General features: G+C 31.1%; 1 protein-coding gene and 1 long non-coding RNA gene across 2 annotated transcripts; one reads left to right on the top strand and one right to left on the bottom strand.

The window, feature by feature from the left end:
• The first annotated feature begins 416 nt into the window (after positions 1-416).
• Positions 417-4910, top strand: LOC125577590 (zinc finger MYM-type protein 1-like). The gene has a single exon (XM_048739044.1). It carries the CDS (start codon positions 2495-2497, stop codon positions 4826-4828), a length of 2334 nt encoding a protein of 777 aa, XP_048595001.1. The 5' UTR covers positions 417-2494; the 3' UTR covers positions 4829-4910.
• Positions 4911-10621: 5711 nt separating this feature from the next.
• LOC125577589 lies at positions 10622-12414 on the bottom strand. The gene is made up of 3 exons (XR_007316002.1): positions 11272-12414; positions 11041-11130; positions 10622-10948 (listed from the first exon to the last, which is right to left on the bottom strand). It is a non-coding gene; the product is annotated as an uncharacterized LOC125577589 (long non-coding RNA).
• Positions 12415-17295: the final 4881 nt, after the last annotated feature.

Genomic DNA, 17295 nt, shown 5'->3' with positions numbered 1-17295 from the left:
ACAATTTAATTAAAAGAATATCATTTTATTTTATAAAATATACCGAAACCACGAGTAGAGTACAATTAATGATAACCTTCTAATCAAAACCCTAAACCCTGATAATTATACACTGAATGAGAAAAAACTGTGATAAATATAACTAATAAAATTAGAAATTTTTGTGTTACTATTTCATTTCACTGTTTATATATATGCCTTCGCATTTTTTAAAGATAATTTCATAAAGCATAGATTTACCTTTCATCCTACTTTTATTTCCTATAAAAATACAATAAAATGTATAAAGTATAATAGTATTTTAAAATGTATTATTAAAATTATTTCATGCAATAATTTCATAAAAAGAACAATATTATATTTTTCAAAGTAGAAGACACATAATCCTTTTCTAATACTAAAATAGACTAAATAATTAATTAGGTTAGATAACAATGTGTATAGTTAATAGTAACTAATGTAGTAAAAATTGTGTAAGGCTTAAATTTTTTTAAATATTATACATGACTAACAGTTAAATGTGATTATGTTTTAATAGTACTGATAAATATAATGAATAACGTTTAAAAAATAATAATGAAAAGATCTCTATACAATCCCTTATATATTAAAAAGTTTCATTGTCATTTAATGGTTTCACACTATATTGGACACGTGACATCTTCACATTAATTTGAAAATACGGACGTTGGCGGGTCACCTTGATAGAGCTCTTCACAATTATGTTTCCTATTTTGATTACAATTAAACACAAGGAAGTCATATCCTTTAGCTCATACAAAAGGATATGACGCAAAGCTCATTTAGCTCATACCAAGTCGCAGATCATCTGGCTCAAATTGAACTAATTTTTTTCATAACACTTGATAACTTCATTATGGTAAAGAAGACATCTCAATCTCGATTAAAGGTACGAGAGAGAGGAGAGAAATTGAGTCTTAAAAAAGGCCGAAACATATAAAACAACAACAGATATAAAGAGCTCAAAACATAGTGCTTTATTAAAAATAAAACAGAGGCCATCACACCTCAAGAGAGCCTACTACGTTAAAAGGCTTCGAGGAGTCTCAGTCGGGTGCAACATCTACAGTTTCTTCTTATTGGATTGATTGGTTCAACCATGACGGACCAATACACACTATATACGACTGATAACATGATCTGGTGGAAGTCACTGTGGTGGTGGTGCGGTCTGGGTGTTCTAGAGATGGGCGTTCAGAGGGCATTTCTAGAGATGGAGTGTTGCAAAGCACTCAACTGCCCAAAAAAACTTAGAAGGTCTGCCTCTAAAGCGTACGATACCCAATGATACTTTTGAGAAAGCTCGACGGCCATAAACAACATGTTGTTCCTTGTGATCGTGTTACTAGCCATGGTACTCCACATTTCACATTAGTGTTTATCCAAGACTAGCTACTATGAATTTAACAAAATAGTGACATGGTTTTCGCCATCCTACGAGCGATGAGAGACAAGAGCTTACCTGCTGCTCCCCGATTTTGTTATATTGAATTTGCTTCCATCCAGACTTCAGCATCTCTCCTTCGCAGCAACCGCAAATAAAGACATCTAATAAATGAAGTTCTCGACAACTATGTCAGTGCAAGATTTCGATGATGTTATAGCTGATGATCCTAAGTGCATTATTTTGTTGATGTTATACAAAACTTGGCTTATGTCAGCTAAGAAGTCAAGTTCTCGCGACAGAGGGCACAATTGTTTGTGTCACAGCTTATGATAGTATGTGCAAGATTTTGTTGATTTTATACATTTTAGAGTTCGGTACAGAGGCGGAGGTACGTTGTGGGTTGGGGGGGCAATTGCCTACCATGAAAATATTAAAATTAGTTTAGTTTTATAACAAATTGAAGTTATGCCCATGTTGTTATATTATTTCTTTGCCCCCTATACTCTAAATAATTACCATAACTAAAAATATTCTAATTCATATAAATATAAAACAAAAGTTTTTATATCTACAATCTCATATTTTAGTGAATTGGGCTTTATTTAGTTTAGCAGATCTAATCCATTTTAAATAAAAACAGTTTTTATTAAATAAATAGAAAATATGGATATTTGTTTTAGGAAAATCAACTAGGTCTACGTCTTCTCAACTTCTTCTGTCGTCTTCTTCCCCTGCAATTTTTTTCCACCGGCTAGAATCACTCGCGAAATTTTCTGTCCATGTAAGTTTTTTTTTTCTATTTATTTAATTAGTTTATATGATTATATCTATTTTAAATGTTTGTTTGATTCTCTTTTTATTGCTTTCTATCCCAAAATTGTCTAATGATATGCTTTAAGGTTGTGACTTGTGATGTTAATGTAGAATAATTTTAGACTCATCCAATATTATTATATATGATTTTGATTTTAACGTGAAAAACTGATTAGCTAAATATGATGAATTGTGTTTAGTTTAGTAACATGTTAAAAGTCTTAATGTAATTGACTTTATAATAATATACTATTTCTACTGATTTGCAGATAAATGGAGCGATATTATAACAAAACGAGTGCTTCAGATTCTAAAAGAAATTTGGATAAATTGGATAACTCTGATGATTTGGATTCTTTGCCATGGGATCCAGCTGAAAGAAAAAAGATATCGCAGTATCTTCCGAATCAAAAAGACGAAGTAAGGCGGAAATATTTAACTAGAGGTCCTTGTCAGCCCTATGGTCATGTTTTTCAAAAGAAGAAGTTTGGAACAACAATGAGGCGGTTTAATCCAGCTTGGTTTGAGAAGTATGGTAATTGGCTAGAGTACAGCGTCTCCAAAGATAAAGCATTCTGTTTGTGTTGCTATTTGTTCAGAGATGACATACCAAAACAAGGTGGAAATTATGCTTTTGTGACTGAAGGTTTTTCTTGTTGGAAAAAACCCGAGGCTTTATCTGAGCATGTAGGTGGAATTAATAGCTTTCATAATATTGCTGTTAAGAGATGTGATGATTTGATGAATCAAGGTCAGTCAATTGTGCATGCTTTTTATAAGCAAGACGATGTGGTGAAAAATGAATATCGCATCCGGTTAAATGCTTCAGTTGATGCTTCTAGGTACTTGTTACGACAAGGATTACCTTTCCGCGGTCATGATGAAGGAAAAGATTCTGCTAATAAAGGAAACTTTGTAGAGCTTTTGAAGTATACAGGAGAACAAAATGACGCTGTAAGTAAGGTTATTTTGGAGAACGCTCCAAAAAATAATCAGATGGTTTCTCAAGTGATTCAGAAAGATATTGTACATTGTTTTGCTCAAGAAGTACTGAAATCTATCATGGAAGAAATCGATCATGGAGTGTTCGGTTTGATGGTCGATGAGTCTGCAGATGTTTCTAACAAAGAGCAAATGGCTGTTGTCTTTCGGTTTGTTGATAAAAGTGGATTAGTTAAAGAGAGATTTGTGGGAGTTACTCATGTAAAAGAAACGTCTTCTTTATCTCTGAAATCTGCAGTTGATGACTTGTTTGCAAAACATGGATTGAGCCTAAAACAGTTGAGAGGACAAGGTTATGATGGAGCAAGCAATATGAAGGGACAGTTTAATGGGCTGAGAGCATTGGTTGCTAGAGAAAATAGTTCAGCCTATTATGTACATTGTTTTGCTCATCAACTTCAGCTAGTTGTGGTGGCAGTTGCGAAAAAGAGCTTTGAAGTTAGTAATTTTTTTGACATGGTTTCGACTTTGCTGAATGTGGTTGTGGCTTCTTGCAAGAGGAAAGATACACTTCTTGATATGAATCGGAAGAGGGTGGAGGAAGGGATTGACAGTGGTGACATTAACACTGGAACGGGACAAAATCAAGAGATTTCTCTTCCAAGGCCTGGAAATACTCGTTGGGGTTCTCATTATAAGACTTTGCTGCGTCTGGTTGAGTTGTTTCCTTCAGTCATTGAAATCCTTGAAAGTGTTCAAGATGAAGGCGCTGATGACTCAAAAAGATGTCAAGCATATGGTCTTCTCAAGTATTTTCACACATTCGATTGTGTGTTCTATTTGCAGTTGATGCTGTTTATTTTGGGAGTAACTGAGAATCTGTCAATGGCTTTGCAAATGAAGAATCAAGATATTTCAAATGCCATGTCACTTGTAGATTCAACTAAACGTGAGTTGCAAAAATTTCGAGAAGATGGATGGGATTTGCTAATCGGTAAAGTTTCATCATTCTGCGAAAAGAATAAAGCTACTATGCTTGTGATGGATGAAGAATTTGTGGATTTACGGAGGCCAAGGAAAAAAACTGGTGTAACCAATCTGCATCATTACAAGGTTAATTGTTTCTACGCTGTTATGGATTTGCAACTTCAAGAGCTTAATGATCGATTTACTGAGGTAAACACTGATTTGCTTATTTGCATGGCTTCTTTAAGTCCTGCCAATTCCTTCCGTGAGTTTGATAAGTCTAAGCTTTTGAGATTGGTTAAGTTCTATCCTGATGATTTTAGTTTTGGAGAGTGTCTATCTATGGAACACCATCTTGGAATCTACATTGATAATATAAAAAACGATGAACGGTTTAAGAATTTGAAGAATCTTGGAGATCTTTCTCGTCTGCTGGTGGAAACAAAAAAGCACCTTGTACATCCTTTAGTTTATAGGCTCTTGAAGTTGGTTTTAACATTGCCTGTTGCTACTGCAAGTGTTGAAAGGTGCTTTTCTGCAATGAAATTAGTGAAGACAGCTACACGTAACCGAATTGGAGATGAGTTTCTAAGTGATTGTTTAGTATGTTATATTGAAAAGGAGTTGTTTGAATCTGTTACAAACGAAACAGTGGTGAAGCGATTTCAATCCATGAGAGAGCGTAGGATCCATTTGTAATGATTTGTACGGTTTTATGACAATGGTTTTTATATTTTATCTAGTAGTTTTTATTTATGCCCCTGATACATATAGTTTCTAGATCCGCCACTGGTTCGGTATTTGAGGCTGCTTATTCATGCATGCAATATTTTGTCGTAGATGAAATTTGGATTATTATGGTTAAGCCTACTAAACCCGAATTACAAAACCATTTTTTGCAATACCGAAGAGAACCACTGCGTGTGTGTTTTGACAATATTTTACTACATTGAGTGATTTGCAAGGTCGATTAATGATAGTGGATTTGCATATATTTCACATCTTTGATTATGGAAATATATATGTCGAAGTGTGATGAGCAAGGTAAAAATATATGACATTTAATTCATATTTATCGGAGATACAACTTGACATTAATAAGGTTTATTAGACCTATATAAGACTCATTTTCCCATACTCGATGTCCATTAAAATCAAATTGTTTTACTTTATAAATTATATTAAATTCAGGGAATAAAAAATTAAATTAAATAAAATAACTATTTTATATAAATTCTATAAAAATACTATTTATAAAATTTAAAATTTTAAACTTAATAAACACAAATTTTTATGATTATAAATATACAACTTTCTATATGATGTCTAACATATATGAAAATTCAAACATCACAAATAATATTCTATTATCTTATATAAAATACATAATCTTAAAATGTCACCAATATTGTTTGTACAAACAACACAAATATATTAGATGTCCTTTTTCTTCAGTTATTATTTAGATTTAATTTGATTTTGCATTAATTTATAAATTCTAAAATGAAACCATTGGTTCGACATCAAAACAGTCTAAAATGCTTATAAGACTTAGGTGCAATTGTGTGTTGAAAATATTATTTCAACAGTTGACTAGGTGCAACGGTTCGTTTCATTAGGAGTTTAAAATGAGCTAGCACACAACTGATTGAAAAGTTAAACCCATGGAATTTGGGTGAGGAGGAGAGAAACTCTCGACGTGGCGTTATCTCATTGGTGACATTTTAAGATTAAACATGTTGGCTGTGGTGCTAATGACTTTTTTTTATTGGTGACATTTTAAGATTATGTACAATTAATATTGTTTGTACAAACAATAAAAAAACTTAAACACAGCCAATATAAACTTTTTGAGGAAAGAGACTCGAGACGTGGTGCTAATGATTTTTTTGATTGGCTGTGTTAAAGTTTTGTTTTCTTCAACATTATTTGATTCAATTTTTGTATATTAAATTATTAATTTAAAAAAAAATAACAAAATTTATCATTTCATGCTCTACAAATAGAGACTTGTTTCATTATATTTGGACAGAGAAAAAAATCATCGTTAGCATCTCATAAACTCTCGTTTCTATATTTTTCTATCTTCATTGAAAAATGGTATAACCAAGCGAGGATGGCCCAATGGTTTTGAGGGAGCTTTGGCCCCAATACGGATCCGGGTTCGAATCCCGATGGCCACCGTCGATTAAAATGGGGTGAAAAGGTGGCCTTCCAGGATGCCTTCTGCGGAGGTGTACTTAGGCGCTAATCGGGTTCTTTCTGGGTGTCCGGATTACCTAGATTTTCAGAAAAAAAAAGAAAAAAAAGAGGATTCCAACAAAAACCCTTATAATACTACCCAAAACTTTTTATACTATCCTTTCAACTATCCAAATCCCAACAATTATCTACTTCAAAATCAGTCACCCAATCAACCCGAAAACATACTAAATTATGTTTTCCACCAAGTTTCTTCATGCCGTCAGCTGTTCCAAACTATTATCAATATTACGGTTTGCTGATGTCATATTCATCTCAACCACCCGCTTATTCTTCTATTCCGACGTATAATGAAGTTGCTCTGGATGTTGGAGCAACTGAATTTTCCGAATTTTCTACACAAATGAGTCTTGGTGGTATAAGTGGGGTTAATGAAGCCACTCTTGGTGCAGACACTTCAACTCTTGCTACCCGAAAAAACACCAAATGGACCACTGAGCAAAATTTGTTGCTATTGAGTGAGTGAATCAAATATGGAACATACATTATTGTTGGTAGAAACTAGAGTAGCGAATAAACGTTCTAGATCGTTTACTAGTGTTCGATGATGTTGAACAAGGAAATACTCCAAGAGTGAACTTCTTCGTGAACCAATGACCTTACAATACGGCGTACTATATGGCTGTCAGTATCTATCCTTCTTATCCTACTTTCGTCAAATTGATTAGGCTTCCTCAAAGTGAACTAGACAAGTTATTTGCACAAGTTCAGGATGGATGTCAGAAGGACATTGAACGTGCATTCGAAGTGCTGCAGACTCGATTTAAAAGCATTCGCTAACCAGCTCGCTTGTGGGACATTTCCTATTTGGCTATCATAATGAGGTCATGTATCATATTGCATAATATGATTGTTGAGGATGAATGAGATACATATTATCAACACTGGACCAATTATGATCAAAATGAGGCAAGTGGGTCTAACGCACCGCAACCATTCTCGACTGAAGTGCTACCTGCATTTGCAAATCACGTGCGTGCTAGATCTGAGTTGCGTGATTCAGATGTGCATCACGAATTGCAAGCAGATCTAGCCAAACACATATGGCAAAAATTCAGAATGTTCCATGGTTAGAAAGATTTTTAAGTGTGTGAGTTGAGTTTATTGTATTAATTATGATATGTGTGTTTATTATTTGTGTTGTGTGCTTATTAATGTATTGTATTAAATTTTAAGTTTTTTGTAATTTTATTTTTTAATAATAACTCTCTATATTTCTCGTCTTTAATACTTTTTTTAATCAAATTATAAAAATAAAAAAATATTTAATCATTTATTTAGCTCTTATGTATTGTAATTTAATTTAAACTAAAAATTATTATATTTACAAATCCAAAAATATAGAACAAAATAAAAATATGAAAATAAAAATGGTAGGGTATTTAATTTTATAAATAAACTATTATAAAATATAAAAAATGAGTGGGTGTTGAATTATTAAGTGGAAGAGAGATAGACTGATGTGAAAGAAAGAGAAGATGATGAGAAATGTGTTGTGTACTGAAACTATTGTATATAGTCTAAAATAAAAACAAAAAAAAAATATTTTCGGGTTTATCACCAAAAAAACGAAAAACTTCACTCATTTTTATTGAACAAAACAAAATAAATATCAATTTAGAATGATACTTATATTTTAGGAGACTAAAACAAAAAAAACGTAAAAACCGAACGATATTCCGATTAAACATAACTAATGTCTTCTTATCTTAATAATCTCACCTCGCGAAAGGCATAAGTTATTACCTGGTAAAATATTGTTTACCAAACGTTTTTTGGCCTTTTAAGTGATGTTTACTTTCACGTATTTTCCTCTCAACTCTTTCAAGACTGGACCTAGATCTAGAAGGAGCTCTGACTTCTGGCGTCTCGCCGGCCTCCTGAGGATGCTCCATGTCACCTATTTCTTTTTATTCGTTTATCGTCTATGCGCTGCGCTAACGGAATTAGTGGTCCGCCGGAAACATAACCCTTTCTTCTCCTTCATGTTTAAAACCATGTATGGTGGTCCTCTTCGTAGAAGCCGAGGCTCTGGTGGCTCATATGAAGATGGTTGTTGATCTCTTTTAAAGGACAGTAAAAGTACACTGGATTTTGCTAGTTAGCTATCGGGGCCAGCGTTTTTTCAATACTGTGGCTGTGGGAGTTTCCTATGTCGACAAGCCTAGTTTGGGGATGGCTGTTCTCTAAAATGGTGTCTCCCTCTTAGACGTGGAAGCTTTCCTTGGTCGCTTGAAGCTAAGGTCTGTGCGCGGTGCTCAAAAGTGTGTATGATGGCGAGGCAACACTAAGCTTGGCGAAAGAAGGTTTGAGAATCGATTTTTCTATGGACTTCAGTGTTTAGGGCTGCGGGATACCTCCAAAATTGGCTGTTGCTCTGAAGATACTCTCCTCTGAGCTTCTTCTCCTTAAAAGTTTAAATTTCGATATAGATATGTGTTGAATTTTATTATCAACTAGTGGTTTGCCCGCCCTACGGGCGGGATATTGTTTCAATTATTTACGTGTCGTATTTTATTGTATTTTAAATATAATTCAATTTTCTTGTGTTAAAAACAATATCAAGTTGGTCTATAATATTAAAATTTTTATATTACAATATATGATTTTTAGAGCATTTTCTAACTTGTGTTTAGAAAGAATGTCAAATATGAGAAAATTTTCCTCCTTTAAGATGTTTTTGTGTAAATCTACGTCATACTTATATAGCATGCCTTCTATTAGTTTTCTCGGTTTCAAAATGTCTTTGGTTGGTTTGTATTGTTGGGACAAAAAAATAACTAAATCATTTTCTGACCTTGCAATCAGAACTAAGATTAAACTGATTTTTTTTTGTTTATGATTTTTGATTACCCACATACAACTAATGGTCGTTGTCTCGTTGATAATGTTTGTAAGTTTCAAATATGGTTTTTGAATTCCTTGTAGTTGTAAGTTGATAGGTATATTATTTTTTTGTTTTTTCACATGTTGATTTCTTTTTCATTCGGAAGTTTTCTACCTCTAATAAATCCATGCAAAACATTGCAACTAAAATTTTATAAAGCCATTTATGATCTGCGTGCAACTTGTAATATTTTTAAGAATCAGTTTCTAACATAGATGTTTCCAATGTTTTAGTTCCTAAAAAACTTATAAATGATTCTAGAGGTAATAATAATATGGCTGTTTATATTAGAAACAAATCATTAACAATAAAAACTCATAACAGTAGCCTATCTATAGACTTTTTGGTATTTTTACATAATTTATTCGTAACAAAATGTATTGAAGTTTGATGTAAATTTTCTGTAAATATAGCTGTTAATGGTGATGAAGGCTTAAAAACTTTATAAGATATTCTAATACATATTTTACTACCTAGATTTAAAGTGTTCTTTGCTAATTGCTATATATTTTTGTACTTTTTTTCTAAAATGTTGATTGTAAATTAATTTTGATTGATTAAAACATATTAAGAAACTTAAATTTTGGTTTAATTTGATCTGTATTTAATTTGACTGTAAAATATAGAAGTTCAGTTTTCTATTGAAATGGTTAAGCTTAGCTTAATATTTATAGCCTAATTATATACAGATTTGTTTTTCAAAAGAAAATTATATACATATATAAGCACTAATATTTTATTTGATATATGTGCAATTTTTAATAGATCTACCAATGGCCAAAAAGTTCTATATTTTTTCAAGTCTTGTGGATCTATTATTCATAAATAAATTAATATTATACTGAATATACTTTAATGAATTTTTATATTAGTAACATAAGTGTATTACTCATGAATGGTAGAAAGCATAATTTTTATATATAATTGGATTAGTTTTATCAAATTTGAATAGTATTTAAATATTTTCTCTTTTGGTAAGATTTATTCTCTGTTGTAGGAGTCATATTGTGAATGGGTTTTGTGGTTTCACGCAGAAAAAAAACTAATCGTCGTATGTGTGCCAATCCCAAGACATAATCTTCCTGGATAGAGATATGGCTTCATAATGATTTAGTAAAGGAAATGGCCTCATCTTGTCGAAAAGAAACCTATGTTGTTTTTGTTACTTAACATTCGTCAAAGCCTTAATTTTATATTTAATAGGTTTCTTCCTTGTTTTATAGATTCTTAGTACAATGAAATTTGTGTTTATATTGCACACTTCTCCGAAGTCATTAGAGTTTTCTTGGTTTTTTTTCTAATAAAAAGGTTTGATGCTTTATAAATAGCTTTCATGTGGGACAGAGTAGATTACCTTTTTAGTTCATTTCAGTTTGAATTAAAAAGAAAGGTTTTGAGAATGATGTCTTCAAGGGTAGATCATCTACAAAAATTCCAAAACCTAAAGGTCTCTTTGGTGTCGGTACCATCGACAAAAACCAAGAAAAACAGTCGACATTCTCAGAGCTGGAGAAGCTTCATGAAGAAGTCAACAGTAAAGTAACTGCAGTCTATGTCCACCAGCTGCAGTGTTGCCTTCTTTACTTCCCTCCTGTACTTTTTTCCAACACTCCATGGTCGCATTTGTCACATCCACTCTCAGAGTATCATTAAGGACAGTCCATAGGAAACTACATGGTTTAAGGAATGGAATATGAAAAAGAAAAGAGTATGATAGCGTAAACATTTTCTTTGGAATGTAAACTGTCGCAATGACGTTTACCTTATTCTCGTAGTCCACTAACCTGAGAGAGAAAGTGATTCACTTTTCAAGGTTCGAAGCAATAACATTCGTCTCCTAAAAACACCACACCTATACCACAACTTCAGAAAATTAGAACTAAAAAAATTACTAAGATAAATGGTTCATTCTCTATTCAATATTCAAAGTGTTCATCAAATGGTAAGATATACTGAAAGTTTGGAGAAAACTTGGTAATAAAAAAGAACAGACCTCCGGTGATCATAGAATTCAGTAATTTACGGTGGCGAGGCCTAAAAATTTCTGGGAATCAATCAACAAAGGAGACCAATTAAGATCTGGCTCAAATGCAATCATCTGGTACTTCGGAGCACTCAGTCTGCAACAACAAAAAAACAAAAAAAAAAAAAAACAAAAGTGAAAGCAGAAAAGTTTTCAATGAAAAAGTAAGAGGTGTAATGATCGGCTTCGACGTGACTTTCTGAAGCATTGCAAGTCTCTCGAACTCTGGAGGGTGCTGGAAAGATAAGGTAGTGGCATCGACGAAGGTTTTTAAGGAGCAATTGGTTCATTCGTCATGAAATTGATTTCACATTGAGGGGAGAAGAAAGATGAATCTGGCCAAACCATGCCGCCAGAGTGGTCTACTTATAGGAAGGAGATTGTGAAGAAGTTGAAGAGGACGGAGATGGTGAAGTAATGAGATGTAGTGGGGGTCGAGTTAACTAAGATTGAATGCGAATGTTAATGGCCTCACATAGATACAGGAGAGCAGGAGACGTTACATGAGTTACAGGAGAAGGAAATAGGAGAAGACGATATTCGACGGCGTGGATCCAAACCCTAATCTCAAACGGGTTTTTAATATCATTAAAGCCCAATAATTTATGAGAAATGACCCAATAAATCACAGACTTCAACTTTTACGGAAAAGCTTCATGTAGAAAAACAAAAGAAGCGCCTGTTGCTCGCCACGTGTCATCAAAAGGAGCAGGGTATGCTGAGGTGGACGCATTCTGCTCAAATTTATTAATATAGATACTATTAAAAGGGAAGGAGTCCTAAAAATCTACTTAAAACAAGTCATAGTTGGACCATTTCATTTAACTAGAATTCCTATTATTTCTCATACTACTAACTTCATTATTCTTCACTAAAGACAAATTAGTCATAAAAATGATACTAACCTAATTCTCTACATATACATTTACTATATACACATTATTCCATCATAATTATTTTGTGTTATTATTAAATAATGTCCACCCTGTATTTGTAATGGTTACTTGTGATTTATTTAATAGTAAATATCTTTGGAGACTATAAACATAATACAATATCCATTGTAAAAAAAATTGCATCTTTTACAGAGATCAACCATTATTTTATACCAACCTTATTAACTAAACTGATCTCATTAACCATGTTATATAAGCTCTGTTCGTTTCATCACTGCTGCGTCCAGCGGCAGCGTCCATCAGTATTACTAGAGCGACAATAAATTAAACGATACCGAGGATGGTGTGAGTTTAAAAAGTGTTGCCGCAACGGTGAAAAGAGTCACCGCAATGAGACGCGACTGACGCTGGAATTTTAAGCGGTCAATTATAGCTCGGAAACTGCCGCTGCGTCTATTATATTAACACCGGCGCGTCATTATTTCCGATGTTTTGTGTATAAAGCAACAAAAGTAGAGTGTATTTTCTAGACGCTGAAAGCTGCCGCTGCGTTTACAAAAAGAACAGGGTTATATATGAACACTTCAGCATTATCATTCACAAACTAAAGGTTGTTTGTCACAACTTAATATTCCAAATTGGTTGTATTATTTAATACCAAACCAGTTCTTATACGAATCCATATATAAGGGTGGGCACTTTACTCGATATCCGAAGTGGCACCCGAACCCGATCCGAAAAATCCGAACCGAAATCCGAACCGAAGTAGCAAAATACCCGAACGGGTATTGAATAAGGAGAGATTGGATACCCGAACCCGAACGGATAATACCCGAACCCGAATGGATATCCGAAGATAACCGAACATATGTATAATTAACCTTATATTTCTAGTTTATATCTCTCATTTTATATAAAATATTTATATTGATACTACATATACTTTAAGTTCATATGATATACATACAATTACGAAAAAAATGATTTGCTACTCACTTAAAATGCATGTCAAGTTTTTATTTCAAAAATTAGCAAAACATTACATCCAAAATTAAAAAAAAAACTAAATTATTGGCTTTTTAGTTTTAAAATGTTATGTTCAAATCTATTAACCATTCAATCTATTAAAAATAAAAAAATTAGTTAACTGAAAGTTATATTTTTAAATACAACAAACTTGAGAAATAAAAATTTTAATTTTTTTTTCAAAATCTAAATATCCGAACCCGATCCAAAATAACCGAATCCGAACTAAAAATACCCGAACCCGACCCAAAGTATAGAAATACCCGAACGGGTTCTAGACCTCTATACCGAAATACCCGAAAATCCGAAATACCCGATCCGAACCCGAACGGGTACCCGAACGCCCACCCCTAGACCATATATATGATTGTAGTCTACATAAAACCGGTTCAATCTTTCCATCTGCTATATTTTCAGAAAATGGCTATTTATCTTTGGTTCTGTTAAATATTTAGTCTAACTAATTATAAATCGGTTAGTGATAACTTCTAAAAACTTTGAAAACACATATTTATGTATTAACACTATATCGATACTTTAAAATAGGTTAGCAGTAGAATTGTGTTTTTGAACAAAATTTACTTATTTTAAAACATAATATTATTTTGAAAATAGTTTTGATACTATGTGTTATATTAAACATAGTTATATATATATATATATTAAATAAATAATTATATACATAATTTATACTTTTGGTTAACTAAATTATTTATCAACCAAATAAAAATATTCAGGTAATTCAAGTTTTCGGGTTATCCGGTTTATAAATATAATTTTATGATATTTGGTTATTTAAAATTGAATGTAATTAATATTTTTAAATATATAATTTTTATTTGAAAATTCAGGTACTCATTTGGTTCTTGGTTTGGTTTCAATTTTTCAGTCATAGATATATGGTTTGCTCTATTATTTATGCAATTCAGTTCAATTTTGGTTTTTCAGTTTAGTACGGATTAGTCTGTGTTTTTGGATAAATGTGCTCAAACTTATACATTATCTTATATAGAAATTTGTTTAAAATATATTTAATTACAAAAACAAACTCGCGCTTTTCAAGCGCGGGTCAAAATCTAGTTTTATGTATTAAAAGTTGAACTAGTATTTTTAGATTTAGATTAGTTATTCTACAGTAACTTTTAATTTTTAATAATTTTAGTTTTTTCTATTAATTACATTCATGGTTATCTCACGTTTGCTTTGTCTCGGTTAATAAAGCATTTTCAATATTTTATAAAGCTGTTTACTAGTTAGTCAATTTATAAATTATTATTTCCAATTAAATTAGGGATCTGAAATTATTTCTATAATTTTAACTGTTAATTCTCTTTGGCAACTAAAAGTTTTTCATACATAAAATTATATGTAAATATATATATATATATATATATGACCTTTTGTTAGAATATGTATTACTGTATTTCCTTAATTTTATTTTAATTAATATAATACATTTTAATTTTAATTAGTTATTAAATTTATAATAAATGTTATTATATTTATATTCATTTTTAAAATAGTATATACTGCAATTTGTACTAGGCATGGCATTTGGAGTCCCAATCGGGTTTCAGTTTTTTTCAATAAAATTTTGATTTTTCGGGTTTATCAAAATCAGTCCTATTCAGGTTATATTGAAAGTTTGGTTCGGGTTCTATTGGGTTCGGTCAGGGTTAGTAAGTCTTTAAGAAGTACAACCCGATGTACTTTCAGGCTCGGGTCCCAATTGGTTATTCAGTTTAAAGGTAACTGATTTTTGCTCACTTTGTAACCAAAACATAAAAGTTGCAATCTAAAATTTCAAAACAACAACTAAATTAGTATCTTTCTATTTTTAAAATTTTATCTTCAAACCTATTAATAGTTTAATATTTTAAAAATTAGAAAACCAGTTAAGTTAAAAGTATATTTTAAATATAAAAACTTAAACAATAAATAGTTTATTTATTTTTTCTTCAAAATTTTAATACCCGAAACCGATCCAAAATATCCAAACCTGAACATAAAATACCCGCACCCGACCCAAAGTATAGAAATACTCGAATGGTTTCTATACTTTTATAATGAAATACCCAAAAATCCTAAATACCCGATACAGACCCGAACGGGTATCCGAACGCCCACCTCTACGATATATGATCATTTCTATCTTGTTTGAACAAAAATAAATTAAACCATTGATAACAAAATTTTCAATGTAGGACTTTTACCATTTTTAGTAATTTATAGTCGCTTTTAAAAATTCAAAATATAACATATAAGAAAAAAACTAATTTTTTTATTATATGCTTAATGTAATTGTTTAATTTATTTTAATAATATAAAATTATACAAAAAAGAGAGAGGATATAAAAAATGTTATCAAATATGTATTATTCATAATCATTAATTATCATATATATGATAATCACATTAGGTAATTATGTAGCTTATATTTAAAGAAAGAAAAAATATTCTTTTGTACACTATTAATTGATTTGATAATTAATTTAATAAAAATTATAGTATATGTTTATATGAACCAACTTTTTTTTTCTAAAAATTCTAAGAATCATCTTCGTGATGACACATGGCTACAAAAACATGTTGTAATGTTTCAGGATTAATATATAGGAGATACAATATATCATGATTTCCTTATTTTTAAGAGTAACGAGGAAACATTTTACAAATATTTTGAAGAGTAATGAGGACTTCTTTTAAACTAAAAACTTTTAGATTACTTAATAAAAATATAAAAAAGTCATAAGTTCAAATCATGTACTCTTCAAAATAAGGACATCATGAGATTTTTTTTCCAGCAATTTAAACAAACTCATGTAGAGTCTGCAAACCAAATTGCTAGTTTTGCATCCATATGGACAACAAACGATAGTTGCTTTATTGCACTGTGTGCGAGACTATCAGTCATTTTATTATGTGTTCGTGGAATATGAATGAGCTTCGAGCCGTTGAAACTTCTCTTCAAATCATTTTATGTCTTCCAAATAAGGACATCAAGTGATCAATACTATTAAATTAGGAACATGTCCAGTTGATATTAGTTCAGTCCAACAATTATTCACTCATAACCTACTTAAAAAAAAATAAACCAACTCTTTTATAACCACATCTAAACATATTGAGTATATTGCAACCTCTTCTTTCTTTCCTATATTCATGGAACCCATGACTCCCTCTTTTTATGGACAATAAGAACCCGTAACTCCATCTAAACATCTTATGTGAACTTATAATTTATGTATTTCATTTTAAAATTGTTGTGTTTCATTAACCAATGTAGATGATGTAAAAATTATATTTTATTCTCAGTGTAGAGATTTTGGACGGGGGTGGTTCGTCGTGACTTTTTTCTACTCAGTCAAAAACACAGAGTGTTGAATTTTTTCTGTATAGTGTTAGTTTGTGTAAAATCCTACTTATTCTTAATTGTTTGTGTTTTTTTTGTTTATAAATTTAAGAACTACGAAGAAAAAATGATGAAACAAACTGAAAAAAAGAGAGAAGGAGCGGCTAAATTAAGTTTACATGGAGAGAGAGAAATAAAAGACTTTTTAATGTGCTTTGAATTTTCTAATTTCTTATTGGAAAATACGAACATCATAATGAAAAAGAGATATAGATCAACCTGAGTTGGACGAAATTTTGGTTGTTTAGCGAATCCCAGTATTTCATTAAATAATGAACAACTTTTCAGTTGCTCATATAATCAATACATTTTACATTGAAAGCAAATAATATAAATCCACTTTGCAAGCCCAGTAAAATTTTATTTTTATTATATAATCAAAAATCCAAAAAAAAATGTATAGATGTAATAAAATAAAAAATATGAAAACTTGCAATTTATAGAAATAAAAGTATTTAAAAAAAAGAAAATAGGTTTTCAAAACTAAAAAAACACATTTTGATTATAAAAGAATATGGGTTGATGTAAATAATAAAATTGCTTAATAATTACACAAGAATTTGGCATAATAAGACATTTAATTTATGAAACAGTTTTTAAAAATTTAAAATGTTAAAAATGAAATTAATACACTTACGATAAAAGTATAAAATTAATATA

Source organism: Brassica napus, chromosome A9 (genome assembly GCF_020379485.1).
Source record: "Brassica napus cultivar Da-Ae chromosome A9, Da-Ae, whole genome shotgun sequence".
In the NCBI taxonomy this organism is placed as follows: Eukaryota; Viridiplantae; Streptophyta; class Magnoliopsida; order Brassicales; family Brassicaceae; genus Brassica; species Brassica napus.
This window is presented reverse-complemented; position numbering and strand designations above follow the sequence as displayed.